The sequence below is a fragment of the Hippoglossus hippoglossus genome, chromosome 13, assembly GCF_009819705.1.
Source record: "Hippoglossus hippoglossus isolate fHipHip1 chromosome 13, fHipHip1.pri, whole genome shotgun sequence".
NCBI lineage: Eukaryota > Metazoa > Chordata > Actinopteri > Pleuronectiformes > Pleuronectidae > Hippoglossus > Hippoglossus hippoglossus.
The window spans coordinates 8,142,763-8,160,326 of NC_047163.1; the positions used below are offsets into that span (position 1 = coordinate 8,142,763).

General features: G+C 40.7%; 1 protein-coding gene across 1 annotated transcript in view; it reads left to right on the plus strand.

Moving 5' to 3' along the window:
* dph1 (diphthamide biosynthesis 1) overlaps positions 1-17,564 on the plus strand; it is a 50,811-nt gene that overhangs the window by 10,630 nt on the left and 22,617 nt on the right. The window contains exon 3 of the mRNA XM_034604629.1: positions 1,111-1,174. Within this exon, the coding sequence (XP_034460520.1) occupies positions 1,111-1,174 (64 nt within the window). The remainder of the gene's footprint in view (positions 1-1,110; positions 1,175-17,564) is intronic.

Here is a 17,564-nt window from a genome sequence, read left to right on the forward strand (position 1 = left end):
ATTTAAAAGTAATTTAAGGTAACATTCAGTAAAATTAGTATTAATAGTTTTATGAGGACTTCCAAAGGGAACATAGACTTGAACAAGCTGATTAGGGTTCAAACGTAATAACTGTTTTCTTTTCTGTCTTAGAAGCTCATATTGTTTCAGTTAAAGTAATTTATTTTTAATCCCCTACCCACACATTCCTAATTATTGAGAGTTCCATAAAACACACACTATTTAACATTTCTTTTCCCTTTTACAGCCTCTTTTTCAATGTACCTGCACCTGCTTTTTAGAGGTGGGAGATTTTTCATGCAATGCTGATCCCTGCATTTATATTAGCAGAAAATCCAGCAGAGTATGCAACCTCGCCTGATGATCTCCAGTCGTCTCCTGCATGATTTTTCTTTAAATGAATATGCATGAAGAAAAGAGCCGTACCTCACCGAGAGCAGGCAGGTTGCAGCTGAGATGACAAACTGTGCTCCCAGGCCCTTTAGGCCCTTGCTCGTCTCTTGAAGCACAGAGAGTCTGAAATTAGACACAAACCACTTAGTAAATCATGGTTTAATCAAGGCTTTTCTAGTGGTTCATCTAAGTTGGTGTCACACATCAGTCGGTCGCCTCTTATCAACATGCAGCACCATCAGCAGGACGAGGGTAATTGGTCACTTGGTTTTAGTTTTACAGCAGCTACATCAGTTTGTCCATATACAATTAAAGCTTTGAGACATAAACTTGTGTAAAACTCTGGGAAAGTTGTGGTTTTTTTTGTGTTTCAGTGGTAGAGCCAAAGTGTGACTCACGGAGCCAGTGGCAGGCAGATGGAGTGACAGTGAAAAGAGCCAGTTTAACTCTTCTGTAGATGCCACGAGCTGTAGAGCTAGACCTGCAGTGATTGGTTTGGACTATATTTCCAAAAGCCTGTCACTCGCTAAAATAAACCAACAGTGCTGCTGTGGCAGAGGGGAAATTGCCCTGAACTGTCACTGTTTCCTGTCAGTGGAGTTCTCTGAACCAGTAGCAGAGGTTATGTATAGTTGCGCTGTCCAGGATTTATTAAAGAACATGTTGCATCACTCTAAGCATTTAACATTTCTGTTTGCTTCTCCCCTCTCCTACCAGTGGCTTTGCAGCTTCCAGAGGGCCTGCAAATGTTTGCCTGTGTCATCGCTGACATAATTGAGAGGTAAGAAAGTGCTTTTGTATTTTGATTGCTCAAGTTATTTGCGAGCGTGCGTGAGTGAGCTGCAGGTGTAGGTGTAGGAGTCATGCCAGTAACGGCCACGGCCACTTGATAGTCATTAGATGAGCGAGAGCGTAATCGTAATTCCCCACCTTCGACTCAATCGGGGATTTAAACAGAAAATGAGACTCAATTACGTATTTTTTTACGACAGAGAAGATATCACAACTTGCTGCGGTCACAGTTGGAGAAGGGAAGAGATATTATTCACGTTAATTACATCTTGTTTCAGTCTGCATATGCCCTACTGCACAGCGGCACTCCATCACACAGACACCACAAAGATTTTTTTTTTTAATCCTGCAGCAAGAATGGCTCCAGGATTAAAGTGCTCCAGACCTAATAGTTTGTCTTTTATAGCACACCGTGGTTTGGCCTACACTGTGCTAAATTAGATTTGTTCCTAAGTGCTTGGTAAATAGAAACGCACATTGTGAAATAAACTTATGTGAGGGCCACTGAGCAGTTTGAGAAAAAGTTTTCTCCACCTCTTCCTCCCTGTTTGAAGTCACCGTGTTGTCACTTCGTCTTCAGGTGGCCACTGTTTCTCAGGAGCACTCTCTGCTAAGTGTTCCCTCAAAGAAAATGGCTGCTATCAGTAAGAGTGGCCGTCTCTCATAGGTGTCCAGTCAATACTAACCTGATTACAGGATGGACAAAATGAGGAATAGAGTGGCGTGGGATGCCATCAACTTTTCAAGCAGGCTGTATATTTGATTTAACGCAGGAAATTTGTATTATTATGCTCTTCTTGCTTACATGTGCTTCATATTACTATACTGAGATGCTAAGGCCCATGTATTTACTATATAGATTACAAAACTTTAGTTTTACACTCAAAAGTGTTAGGAAGGTGTTTCTTTTATCAATCCTCTGTTTTCACACCATCAGTTTCTTCATCTCTACTCCACATCAGCCACATCAGACCTCCATCACTCTATCTTTCTATCACTCTATCTCTTTACAGCCACTTCTACTTTGTTATCACACGGAAACTTACGTTTTGATGATAGCGTCTGGTCTTATCATTCCTGCTGCTATCACTCTCAGAGCTGCATGGCTTTTCCACCACACACCCATGCAGTCCACATTTTTTATGTTTGAGTAGTCACTGTCCATCATAGAATCTGCTAAATCATGCCTCATCTCTTCTAATTAGAGCAATTAGCAAAAACTGAACCTCACTGTTGTTGCTCCTTGTCCTCTGTTGCTAGCCTGTCTGTAATTTTCACCATCCACATAGTTTCTCTCTCAGGCTGCAGCAGAAAAGATGATCCTCTAGTTTTCCCCTCATTAGGTCCTGCTGTATAGTTTCCCTCAAGCCATTTTGCTTCTGCCTGTGCTGTCCTATCATGTTAGAATGTTCTTAGTCATTTCAGTCTTTCCAGATTTACCAAACTTGTTCTTTGAATTCTTCTAAGCCTGTGCAAAGTACTCTGCAACTTTTTGCAGTTTTGGGCATCGTTTCTTATGGTTATATCATTTTACCGACTTAAGTAATAGCTGAGATCTGGGAACATATTGGTATAGATGAGATAAAATCAGATAAAGGAAGAACCAAGTGGTCAGGCAAACAAAACATCTTGTTCTCCCCCTGCTGGTTGGCTATAGCCTCGGTATGGTTCATAAATCCCACCCATTCATGTTGGTATATATATATATATATAAATATAAATAAAGAATCCAACTACACTCTTCCCAGTCATTGAAGGTAAGTAAAGGTTTGATTTGGATTGGTTATTCGTTATTTGATGACATACAAAGTGGTTAAAACTGTTTGGTTGGTTGTTTGTTCATGATGAATGATTGAGAATCTTCGGCAAAAGGCTTTGTGATGTGGTGGCCACAAGAATGGCAGTTGTAGTTGACAGCCACATCACGTCTAAGGGCTTATGGAGCGATCAGTAAATCTAAGGTCAACACCTTTAGTGGCTCTGATGTTTTATCTCGATGTGGTGATGAAACTGTGACATCTTTGAAGAGGAACTAAAGGAACTCATGGTCTCGGTCTTAGTCCCTCACCACCTCACACTGTAACCAGATACTATAGATAGTGCCCTGGAAGTCAGAATAATCTTGATAACAATCTCAGAATATGGCTAATCCCTTCAAAGGCTTAACTGGCAGGTGAAAGCGGAAAGCGGTCAGTTTCCGGATGTTTAATCCGAACACCCCCTCTATCCCTCAACCCCCCCCCCACCAGCATGAAGCCAGGATCGCCTTCTGAGAAACCTGTCAACAATTTGATCTACCAAATAAATAGAAACTAAAAAACTCCCAAGTCAAGTATCTCATGTAAAAATAGTAACCAAGATAGAAAATGGAAAAGATTTGCAGCAGATACTTGCTGCAGCAATGAAAATCCAGCAAATGGGCACGAGCATCCAAATGTGGATCTGGCATAGGATTGATTGGTGTTTGGAACGAGTGAATGACAGTGACCTTTGCAGGGTGACACAGCAGGCAGTTGACCTTGTGTCTTCTAGCTTATGTCGTGGTCCCAGGAGTTTGGCCGCTGTGCCACCACCATCACTACCACTGTCCCTCGTTCTCTGGAGACAGGGCTGAGGTCCATATCAAAAATGGGGATGAAAGGGCTAAGCTGTCCTCAGTGTAAGGAGCTTCAGCGGGATGGACTGCTAAGTCTTAATGAGGACAAGCTGCTCTGAATTAGAGCCATGCTGCAGTTAATACACTTAGGTCAAAGCACCCACCCTTAACATATGCACACTTTGCTGTCACAGTCCCCAGTGCTTAATGTCATATAGGTTCCACATCTCCCTTCCTAGCATTGCATGTTTATATAGATTTTTGTTGCATCTATTTATCTGTCTACCAGTTTCTCTTACGGTCTAGCACTCAAATTCACTCTAGCATCCAGGGGAATAGACATGAACTTGTACTCCTTTTTACACATTTACAAGGACACTGCACCACAGACTGGGACCTCTAAAGTCACCTTAGATTTGGATCAGCTCAATTCTGACTCCAAAGTTCCATTAAAAAGGAGATAAAAACCAAAGTAATGCAGACTTTCTCTGCCCTGGGTTTCATCTCTTAGGCAACATTTAGGCTGTCCCGTCATATTTGGTGGAGGTTGTGGTGACTGTAAGCAGCCTGGGAATAATCTTGCTGACACTACTTAGGGATGAATGATGTCATTACGACATCATTAATCACGTATTTATCTCAGAAATAATAAATATATAAACTAATGTTACCATTAATTGTATTTGGTGAGCACTCCCTTCCAAGTGTTTCCCTTCCTAAGTTTTGACATGGTCACAGACTTATGATCTCTGTTTTCACAAGTAAACAATAGAGAAGAAGTTTTCAGAATAGAAGAATAAATGGGTAAGTTGTGCTGGCAGGCAGTGATGCATGTGCTGTCACTGTACCATATGTTTTATTGGCTTTGATGTTATGCCAGCTGTCTTGTTCCGGCTTTGAAAGATACTTCGATGAACTTACTTCAGTATTTACTGCTGCTGCTGTTGTCACAGTGGAGTGAATATAAAGAGAGTGGCAGAGAGCAGGATGTACGGTGCCCTAATCCCGAGGAAAGCAGTGGCATTTAATGTTAATCATTGTTCTCCTGGCACAAAACCCTGGCCTCTGCATGGAGATGTTGGCCTGTAACCTAATCCGAGGTCTTGTGCTTTGATATTTGGTGGTAGAACGAAAAATTCGCTGAGCACACAAGGCCAAAGTGCTCCTGTTATCAAAGTAAAAAAAAAAACAACAGTGAAAAATGAAACATTGCTTTTCCTGACTGAACATGAGTCATCAGAATCCATTTATTATAGATCACAAGAGACAATGTAGATGTTTTAATTGTGCTGTTGTTTCATTGTTAGTTTCACATGGAACCAGGACTCCCTGTAAGACATATTGATACTGAATGATTCTGTAAATGTGGGACAACACCTCACAAAATCAGACATTGGATAATAAGTAAAATAGATATAGTGAAGAGAGGCAGGAACAGGGTGAGGTAGAGATTAGCTAATTAAAATGTATGAGTAATATCTTACTGAAAGCCTCACTAGTCACCAAAATATTCATCCTTCCTCAAACTGGCAGTTGCCCTAAACCCATTCACCACTTACCAAATCCTTTAGCTTCATGTATTGCAGAATAACAGTCAGCAAAAGTATAAGTATATACAGTATAATGAGGCCCACATTTTTGATTAATATTGAAACAAGAGTGGGAAGGAAGCTTACCCAAAAATGGCCTTATAAATAAAGATAGACCAGTGACTAAGCCTGCGCATTGACAGAGATGGCCAACCAGCCCCTGCAGTGTATACAGTGATGACTCAGAGATTTGCAATTTGTAAGAATCTCAAAACTGCATAATAAATGGTGTCTAAGATTCAAAAACACTCGGCTGATGGAGTCAAAATAAATCACCATGACGAATCGTCAAATGTGGCCCAGAAAAAGAAAAACTTTATTAGTCATGATTGTGTAAATCAGCCTGAAGAATGAACCAAATCAAGGAATTAAGTCATGTTTTACTTTTCATCAAAAATAGTAGCATACATTTAAAACATACAAGTAAATGCATTCCATTTAACAAATATCCATGAGCTCAATAACCAATGAAGGACACCAAAGTCCCCAGTTAATACACATCAAATACATCAGTGAATCAGAAATAATCAGTGGATAATTGCATCCAAATCTGAGCAGCAATTTTCCATGATAGATACAAGCTTTCAGACTAAAAGGAAAGCATAGAGAGGGTTAAAGGAGATTCTCAGCCTGACCGTTTCCCTTAGCAATTGTCAAGAACTTCTTACAGTTAATCAGGACAGGTTGACATTTTTGTGTTGCAGGTGTTTAACACTATGGAACTCTGAAATAGTAAGAAAAAGTGCAAAGGGAAGTGTCAGAAAAATGTGTGACCAGCAGCACCATGGTTGTCAGAGGAAAAGTGGAATTCAGTCAGGTCTCATCAGTGAGACGAACTGGTGTGGAAGTGGGTGGCTCTGAGCTGCTCATCGCTGAGCCTTCTGGAGGAGTTGTGTGCTTGTATGTATGATTCAACAAAACGTGTGATGGAAGACACGCACTTGGTGACCCCACTGACAAAGTGTACCTGTTTTCTGTCTCTGTCCATCACGTAATATTCGAGATAACTGTCAACACCGGCCCCAGACATCTCAAGTAACAGTGATGTCAGCTACAGTGTGTGTTGGTAAATTAAGGTTCAGTACACACACACACACACACACACACACACACACACACACACACACACACACACACACACACACACACACACACACACACACACAGCTCTGGGTCCTTCACTGTAGCCGTCTCGATCCATCAGAATAGATCCCTGTATATTCTGTGTGGCAGGTTGAATCATTTCTTTGGGAGCCATTTCTTCCACAGCCTCCCGGGGTAAATGTCAACTCTACCATTAGGAAGAATCCCAGCAGGAGCCTTGAACGCCTCCTTGTCCTCACACCGCCACGGTCTTCACGGCTCCTCCGCACAGCTGAGCTGTAGCAGCAGATATGGTGTATGTGAGTGAGGGAATTCGTGCCAGGATATATGTATGTGTTTGCTTTGCACATATATGCACCATAGTCGAGTTTGTTGCCGACGCTCACTTCAGTCTGCTCTCAATCTATATGAGAACCTCACATATGAGAGATTCTCATATGAGCTCCAGATATCCCAATATCCATGTGCTGTCTAATTGGCCCTCTTGCCAGGAACATCCCGTAATTCCTACCCAAAGCTTATGCTAAGCTCCCACAATATCTCATCATCAGCGACCAGTTGCAAGCCCTATAGAAACCGGTCAGTTTCCACCATCTTTTTCTCATCCTCTGTCATTTACAGACTATAGAAAGACATAGATGTATGGCATTGAAGATAAAAAAGGGAGGAAAACGATTAATCCTTTTAATAACTAGTATTTGGAGTGGAAAATTGTGTAGGTCCATTTTTATATCAAACAAAAATCCACAGATATCCGAAAAGGCTCAATTACAAAAAAAGAGCCTGTCTTTGCTGCCTCCCTGGATAGTTTGGTCAGAGTAGGAACTGGTCACCTCCGACACTGATTCCGTCACAGGTGAATTTATAGAAGAGTGTAAAGTGAATCAGCCACACCTACATCCCTCTGCATCGCACAGATTTAAAAGCCCAGAGAACCAGATAGATTCCTGCTGTTCATGTCTTTGCCTTTTTAAAAATAGGGGAAGACGTCATTTCCAGGCAGACTGAAAATACTGATAGGTGCTGACATGTTGTAATGGGATATCTTAGCAGATAGAACACATTGGAAATTGCCAGAGTTGCCGTGAAAATGCAACCTGGAGATACAGTAAGAAAAACAAGTGTTCATAAAATGGACATGACCAAGCAAACCAGATTTACGATGCGATTAGACCTTCGTTGTACCAAAATTTAAACCCAATGTATATTTTTTTAAATAAAAGGAAAGAAACTGGTCCATTTGAGCACAGCCAGCCCTGACCCATAGAGATCTGAAGATGATCAGACCCGATCCACAATGGAGAAGCACTCGAACAGACCCCAACAGAGAGAGAAGATGGACACCAGCAGCAGCAATATGTGCCATTAGTCATTTTGATCAATTAACAGTCAGCTGTGGCAGCATAATAATAACCTGAAGGGAACTCAGAGAACATGTACCTCTGTAATGTTAAATGGAAAACAATATATCCTTTATCTGCATGTTTATATGGATCTGAGCCAAAATTGGACATGCCCTACCCCCCTCAAAAAGATTTTGACTAATCCTTATATCTAACAAACAAACATAAAAATTGTTGATGGAAACATAACCTGAGAATGGAAAATATTTATAGAAAATAAAAATGTATTGTCATGCCTCAAAGATACATTTTTATGAATTGTTTAAAGTCCCATTTCCATTCTGTGACAGATGAACAAAAGATAACACAACCGATTTAATATCCAGCACACGTTTCCTCATCAGAACACAGCTCCTGTGAGCAGTTCTCAATCTCCCTCTTGCCTCAAAACACAGCACAGCCCTGATGCATTCAGACCTTTTCGTGACATATTGACATATGGACCCGAGACTCGTGGCAGTCAAACAAGTTCCTACTCAAACAAAAAGACTGAGTAATCGTTTGGATTAGGTGCGGCTAGATTTCTGCGCCATGTCTCGCTCGGTCCCTCAAAACCACGTGGACCCGTGCGTGTCCTTTGAAATCCAGATGAAACGTTGACATGGTAATGAGTTTTGGCAAAGGCGGAAGTTGCTCACTTCATCGGTGAAGAGATGCTGGATACTTCTTCTTTTTTCGAATGAATGATATGAACAAATTTCCCTCTTCTCAGCATTGTGTGGAAGAGATAAGCAATGATCAGTGCTGAATGTTACAGTCCCCCCCCCCCCTGTTCTCCCTCCAACACAACCACTCAGACTGGTCTCATTTTGGATAGCACAGTGCCAGGCACATGTCCATGTAATTGCACTCATGGAGAACTGTGTAATATTACATAGCCTGAATACACTGGGAGAAGAGTACATATGCTTTTTAAAATGCCCTTTCCACAGTAATTACTCTGACATTATGATTATTCGAAGGACACAAATGTGGATTGCACCATTGGAAATACAAAAATTGAATGAATAGAAACAATGGGAAAACATAGAAAAGCATAATTTGAAATTCTGCTTTAAAGTGATCATGGCAGCGGAAATTTTGTCAGGACTTGATCCATCGTAAAAAAACAGCTTTTCTGATATGTAGACTTGAATGTGTATCTTGTCATATTTATAATACTCTCATTTTCAGCCTGTTTTCTTTCAATGTCATGTGATAGGGAAAGGGAGAGGACAACACAATCACCAGGACCCTCCTTTAGTCATCAAGTGTAGAGCGACACCCTAACGAGAGGGCGTTCCCAGAAATGACGTCAGAGATGTAATGACAGACAGCAGCTAAAAAAAAAATGAGGCCAAGGAGCATAAAGGGAGAGGACAGAAGTCAAAAAGCTGGAGAAAATAAAGAGAGAGAGGAGAGAGTGTTGAATGACTTGAGGGAACAGAGTGAGAGGTGATGGAGTGAAGCCTTAGGCGTGAATGAAAGAGGGATTAGATGGATGGGACTTCATCAGTTGCAACAAGAAAAGCTTTTTATAATCGTTATTTGTCAGAGTTGACAGAGTTGAGGATTGGGACTAGAGTGTGTATGTAGAGTTGGGTATGATTCCACTTCCAGGGTTAAATTGTTTTCCATATATCTTGGCTCATTTGTGAACGGTAGCTGCAACTTTAAAGGTCCCATTTCACTCAGTTAGCTTCTTTCTATAATCACTTGTAAATGCACAACGTTTTGCAAATGTGAGAATATTTTTGATGAAATTTCAATGAAAATGTTATGACAGAGATTGGATTGTTTTTGGTTTTTTGCCAACAGTGTGGTAGTGTGAGTCTAAACCGTTTAGTTTGGAGCCATTAAAGCAAAACAATGAGCTGAAAGATGCTGAAAAGCTCAACAGAGCAATGTCAGGTTTGTGGTTTCCTCACTAAAGACAACCTCTTTATCATTTCATCCATCCAGACATTGATTAAAACCACTTTGATGAATGATAACTATAACAGCAACAGGAGCTTTAAAGAAGCTTCAGTGATCTGTTCTTATAGCTACACACTTACTCCCATTAGCACTCTGCTTTGGTCCCTTATCCTGATTCCTGTCTTTATAATCTCACATTACTACTGTGATAACTTCTAGTTCTCTGGTTGTTTTTTGGAGATTCGATCTTTTCCTGGTTGTAGGCCAAGTCGTGGGTTTTTATCCCTCAGAGCAATGTCTGTTGTTGTCATATCACCATTTTGTTTAAATTGGATTACTGCTCTTTTAAGTACCCAGTACAGTTGGTGATGTCTTAAAAGATTGAAAGCCCAAAGACAAGTATAGAAATAATTATCAAATAATCTGAAATGAAACCATCCACCACATAGACCTTGAGCAAGTACTGTAGTTGACCATCAGATCCCATGTTTGTGTTGTGGTGGATTATGCACTTTAAGTATTAACCATTTAACTCAGATTATACTCATGTCACACAACAGAGTAGCATCCTGTTCTACTTGATCCGCTGTGGGAACGAAGCACTTGGTTTAATTTCTGTAGACAGACGCATGTCAATCCTTTACTGAGCTGTGTTCACAAGCAACGGAGAAAACTATAATGTGTTTTTTTCTGCTACATAACACAAATGTTTCAGCCCCGTCTTCTCTGTCTGCATTCCGGAGATAACATCATTGATTATACAGGTTTGTCATGAGATGATTTTGAGCCAAAGTTATGCTGAAACTCCCTCTCAGGCAGCACATGTCAAGAGGAACAGATTCACAGCCGAGACTACATGAGTTACATTCAAGAGCAGCACTGAGGAAAGGGGCTCACCATCACGATGACTTCCAGCTATGAGCAATGGAGGAGAGCATTGTCCAGCGGCGCAGCCCTTGTACTCGGCTGCAGTTCATGGCTCTGTCTTGATAAAGCTGTCGGCTTTTCCGTGATGACCCGTGGCTCAGGCTTTTGAATAAATGCCATGACAAATAGATGAGATACACTCACCGAAATAGTAGTAATGATCTTGTTTTTGGGGGAGTTAAAGGATTATCTAATGGTATTACTGAAAACATCTGTCTGAGCGTCATCCCGTACTCACTGCCTCACGTCCCTCTGTTTACTCATTCCTGGCAGACGTTCAGCGACTGCAGTTAAACTGTCATGTTTCACTCGGGGGTTTGTCTCCTAATTTACTTGGGAGAAGACAGCTAGTCCAGGTTTCCTGTGTCAACATGACAGTGACATTAATTAAAATTGGAGGGGAGAGACATCAAGTGGAAGATGTGTGTGTATATATAACAAGAGAAGGAGTGGAGATCATTTAATCCTCATGCCCAGTGCCTCATGCCAAATTTATTTTGGAGGGGAGTACTTTGTCGGGGTTATTTTCTATGTTATATATGCAGAAAGCAGATTACAGATATGAGATTTGCTAATATTACAAAACCAGCAAACAATTCATCCGTTTTACATATTCTGTCCTCTCCTCATCCTCCTTTTCTCCATCTGTCTTTCTTTGCCCCCGTCTCTCTTGGTCTTGTGTCTTTCAGCTCACATGTTCTGCTTGTTTACCCACTCGACCTTAGTGCTTCCACTGGACTTTATTTTGGCTTCTGTGTTTTTTGATTGAATCTTTTTGCCTCCTCATTTTTCCAAACTGAACTGAGAGAGGAAATAATGATGGTTCATCTCTGCTGAGCTCCCCTGCTGCCCCTGTCTCTTTTCCTGGGCCAGTCTGCCGTGGCCCGTGCCAACGCTCTCTCACAGACACACAATGAGCTGATGTCTGAAATGTAATGGAATAAAAGATGAACCTTCACCAGATGTAGGGAATAATTCACATGTGTTTTGTTTACAGGAGGAATGTGTGAAAGAGAGAGAAAGAGAGAGGGGTCTGGTGTAATCCTTCCTCTCCATACATTCATCAAGATCAGTAAAGGCGCATCAGGCTTTCATTTATCATGTATTTGAAATATTAATGGTAAATATACAAAAGTGTAAACGATCATGAAATGTGAATGAAAGAATGAAATGCTTCTCCTTAATCCCTACATTCTTTAATTATCTCTGCCAAAGAGGTTATGTTTTTGTATGAGTTTTTATTTTTTAAATCAGTGGGATTACACCAAAACTGATCCAATTTCCATGGAATATTGTTGAAGGGTGGGACATGACCCAAGAAAGAAAGGGTTAAATACATTTTTAAATAACTCTATTGCATAATGATTCCTTTAAATATGTGTATAAAAACATGCAAAACACATAGTAACCCTACAGTCTGGTTGTTGTAGTTGTACTACTACCAGCAATACTGTTTTTTTTCTTTCTTACATAAATCAATATATTTCAAAACATGCTAAAGCTCCCTCCGGGTTTAATTCCGTTATTCATCTCATACCTTGAATTTTTTTTTTTACGGTACCATGATGAAAGGCCATCTATCTTACTCTTGTACTCTCACGGCTGTCAGATGTTCTGGCTTCCACAATTGCGCTCACATATTATAGTCCACCATCAACAACTGCTGTCAAATAATGCTTTGACAAAATGATGCACTAGTGTCACAGCCACTGCTTCACACCACGCTGTGCCGAAGAGGAAAAGACAGATAGATGAGATGCTCACTGAAGTCTCACGGTGTATAAATAGTATAACAGGTTAATGTAGTAGAAGCATGTGACGTCATTAAAAATCTCTTTTTAGCTCTGGCAACAACAGCTTTTTACATCGGAACAAAGGCGCCTGGTTTTGTTACCCAACTTGTTTGCATTCTAAAAGTTCAGTGTGTAAGATTTAGGTGAAAGGGAAATTTTATATAAAATAATCCTAGTGATGTTTTCACGAGTGTCTAAATTGTACAAATTGTTGTTTTCTTTACCCTAAAATGGGCTCTTTATATTTAAATACTTTATATTAACATAGGGAGCGGATCCTCTCTACGGATGCTGCCATGTTTTTTGCCACAGGTTCTCTCTCATGTTTGGAAGGGGAGGGGGAGGTGAGGGGTATTCAGCTGCAACATTCAACTTCACCACTAGATGTCTCTAAATTATACACACTGAACCTTTAAAATAAACGCTTCATCATACAGTCCCTTATGCCAATATTTAAACAATCTTCATCAATTACTGTTTGACTGTTTTCAGCAGTTGACAAAAACAAGTAATGGAAGAATTGCTCATTTGGAACCAACTTCTGAGTTGGGTTAGTCCAACCCATTGCTTGAAGGAAGCAAAGTGACAACGTAGTTTAAGACGGACAAAAAGAGAGCAACTAATTAACTAACAGTCAAAAATTCAGCAGTGGAAAGTGACTTAATTAAACTTGCACAGACCGTGTTGTAGTTTCAGTTAAAGTCAGACGAGGATAGAAATGTTTTTAAATACAAGGATGCATTGATCTCTCCTTATAATCCTGCTGTTGTGCACTGTGCTTTCATTATTTAGATGTTTGTCTCTTTTCTTATATCTCCTTCCGTCTGTAAATGGCAGACATGATTTCACTCTGAGGTGGGTCTCGCAGTGAGATCAAGTCCTCCACTAAGTCTTGAGAAGCAGAAGTCGTGCTGATTTGCCCATTAAAATAGTCCTTGATGTGAGAAAACGTAGGTTAAAATGAACGGCTTTTGAATTTCATTCCTGCGACAACAGCTGGTGGTGCTTTGAGAAAAGCTACCACGAGAACCGGGGTGAAAGATAAACAGGTGGCGTTGGAATATGACAGTTGTGAAGCTTCTTCATTCATCAAAACTGTTTTCCCTGTGTTGTAGTTGGTAGATATTTTTGAAGGCCTTGTGAGTATTGAGAATAGCAACCCTCAGGCTTATCATAGAAATCCTGTGTTGTCTTGTAAGGCTATTTCTTGTCATTGTTTAACCTTGAAGATGGCCCAATAGCATGGCAACCTATTATTAGGGTTTTTCTGTCCAGTGTGAAAGAGGCCATTTCGTTATTCAACGAATTGGATTCCATACAAAGTGCAATTTACTGTGTATTAACAAATCTTAGTGTAGACACCACAGAACTCAAATAACTTAATAGGTTGGCCTGACATGTAAAGAAACACATGGTCACATAGTCAATCCCATCATGCACTAAAAGGCAGTGAATAGGTTTAAAAACTTGAAGAATCAACATATTCGCAATTCTGCTTTGCAATTTAAGAGTCACTAATCCATTTACACGTGTTTGTGAGAGTATGAGAGAAAACTCCGGACCCCTTGAGGAAACCCACACACCACCGGTAGAACATTAATTTAGAAAGAGCTTTTGCTGAAGATTAAAACCAGACGGAGAACTGTGATAACTACCAAGCTATTATGCTACTAAAGCAGCACCAATGTGGTGGGCCTGCCCTGTCGTAGCTTCACATATGTTTGTTTTAATGACTTTAATTAGAAGGCAGTTGTGCTTAAGTATAATGGAAATCACCATTAGACGCACTGTGGTGTTGACCATTGACCTCAAAGGCTGCAAAACTTTAAAATCTGAAGAGCTTTGAAGAATTTTGTCGAACCCATTTTGCACTTGAGTGGCAAAGTTAACGCTGAACAAATTAAATCACATCTGTAGGGAAATAATGAAGCATGCAAATTTACAAATTGGATTAGCCCACCTGACGACGTAAGGCGACTTTGAAAAGCCGCCGTTGCTGTTTTGTTTCTGTTTTTAATCTGACAGGCTTGTTGACCATCTCCACACACTTGCCAAGCAGATGCATAAATGAATGACAAGCAACACTAAGGCAGTTTGAGAAGTTGTTATTCTTCTTTAAATGGGCTTTACTGCAGAACAACTGTGTGGCGAAACATCTTTAAGGCTCATAACATTTTATCTACTTCTATAACAACAGCTTCCAGTAGAATATGTGGGGGTTGGGAAGTTGAGCAGCAACGTTTTTCCTTCGTTCTATATTCTTCTTCGCCCTTGAGCAAGGCACGTAACCCCCTGCATTTGAGAAAGAGAGTCTGAACAAAACATCCATTTATTTTTCAAAATATAATATCTGCGCACTTAATATTTCTGTGACTGATGTGTTTTAGGGATTTTTAGAGTTGGACAGTTGTTTCTTGTGTTTTCCCAAAGTATTTAAGATAATTTAAGTATTTAGTTTTTACCAGCACATGTCTGGTTTGTTTATTTTTGTAATGTTGCAGCAATTATACTCATACATACAAACATCTATATATCATCACTATGTTTTAACATGTCTGGCTCATCAATATGGACGACACGTTTGATTTGTGTACATCCTCAGTTTCCCTGCATCAAAGTAAAGCTGCAAACTTTGACAGAGCTGTCTGCGTGACTTTGGGAATATCTGAAACACAACTGTTGGAGTTGAGGACTGATACTATATTCAGCATCTTCTAGGTTTGTGTGAAATATATTAATGTGATGCACTGTTGCTTGAAGCTTGGTGAGTTCACTTCCCCTGAATAAATAAAGTGCCAAAACATCTTCTGTTAGCAGAAATTTCCCCATAGCCCTGTACACACACTCTACTCCTGCAAACATGCAACTGGAAATTTGCATGTGTGAAGGAAAAACAATGCAAAAACAGTAAAATGCATAATCTAACCTTACTGCTCAGCCCCAAAATACTACAGCGTACTGTTGGTTTTAATGTAGTTTTAAGTCTAAAATATCCCAGTTTGAGGCATTTCAAATTGTAATGCTTTCCCAAGCCGATGGGCCCAAAAGATAAAATTACCTGCAACTCCCCACATCTCAAAACTCTGCAAACCTCAAAACAAGTGTTTGTTCCAACAGTTGGTAGAAGTTAAATTCAACCCAGTAATTTTCAACACAAATAAGAGGCATCGCTGACAGAATGGCTTTGTGTGTCCTGATGGTTTGGAGACAGAGACTTTTCCTCCTTTGTCTGCTGCAACATCTCTGAGCTGTGAGGCCCCGGTGCCAACAAGTCCCTCTTTCATGGCAGCATCAGAGGAAATTCCTGTCAAAGTGAGAGAAGGATCTCATCCCAGAGGAAAAGGAGCTGAAAGATTAAACTGCTTTCATGCACTCTGCCACACCAGGACAATAATGGAGCCGAGTGAGACAGTATTGATATAAAAAGAAAACAACAACACATCAGCTATTTAAACTGTTGATAAACAGTGAAACAATCTACTGCCACTAAATCCACAGTTGTTTGCTGCCCATACGAGCACACTGCATGGTTTTTTATAACAAAGATTAAGATCAGTCTGCAATTTCTCGCACATATTGAGCCGTATGCTAAAGAGCTAATTAACAAGAGCTGCTATAGAGCTCACAAGCTCCTCTGACATCTTAATTAGATCTTAATGGCATTTCAGTTGGAATGGCAAAACTGAGTATCTCTGCGATGTGGCCAAACCAGCGCTAACATCGGGAAACAACTGACACCAGTGTGCAGACAGGAATGGAGGAATGGGGGAGTGGTTGAATAGAGAGAGAGAGAGAGGAATAAATGGAGATTGGTTGAGATGTTGGACATTTGTGCTCTATATGTACCCAGTAGTCATATTGTGAGCTCTGTGTGTTAGAAAATGGTTTTGCTTAACACCGATACACTTTCTATTTTGTCCTTCTTCCTCTCTCTTTTCCTCTCTCTCCCACTGGTTGTGGGACTATATGTCAGGCAAGTAATTACTCTGCCCGTGTCCCGGCAGCATCACATGTCTCATATGCTCTCCTAATCGGATTCTTAGCATTTATTACCATGAAATTTCCAGTGAAGTCACTCTGGAAACAACCGGATATGCCAATGACGATAGAGTGATAATGGTATTTCTGGCAGATAGATGGCTGATTAGATACAGTAATCCTCTGTAGTGCTGTGTTTTGCATTGTGGATGGTTGTGCGTGGTCTGCAGTGGATTGCAGTGAATAGCCTCTCTCTTTCTTTTTTTCTTTCTGGTGGGCTGGCTGTGTATTTTTAGCTGAAAGGTTGATGCGTGTTTATGCAACTCCAAACAAAGTCAGCGAACTGCAATGAAAGAACAATGGGCTGCAGTGAATGAGAAAACAAATGCACAAGTCCACAGTCCTCTCACTACCTGTGTGATTATATCGTTTTTACCAACCCATAAGTACCTTGCTGTTCTCAGTGGCACGTGTACGGAGTGCAAACACAAACACACACACACACACACACACACACACACACACACACAGAGGCAAAATCAGAACCTGACAAGAGGGAGGGTAATTGATTCAAATCTTCAGATGCAAATATTTATTTATCAGATGAGTTGTTCTGTCTGTGTTTTCCTGGGCTCAGCTGGCCTGCACTGCCCTTCACTTGAGAGCAGCCATTAGAGGAGAAGAGACTGGGCCGAAAGTGAAGGAGGGAGGGAGAGAGAGAAGAAGAGAGACGGTGGGGGACACTAGGGGACAATGATGAGAAGCCCGGAGAGAGCACAAACCAGAGATTACATCAGAGAAAATGAGGGAGGAAAGGCTAAATAGAAACTTTGCTCCTCGCGAGGAGCCGAGCAAAGGGATAAACAGAGAGAGTGAATGTGGGTTGAAAGATTGTGCAGCAGGAGACACATTACTAAGAGTCTGTCGGTTGCTTCAGATGCTGTTCTGTGTGCAGCCCTGTCTGTTTATCACTTTCCTCTTCTCTCCCCAAGCCCTCAATCTCATCTCTATTCTCCCCAATTCTGTGTAGCCTACATCTGTCAGAGTACAGCCGCAGATACCTGGCAACTTCCCCCATTTACAGCCACCCCCT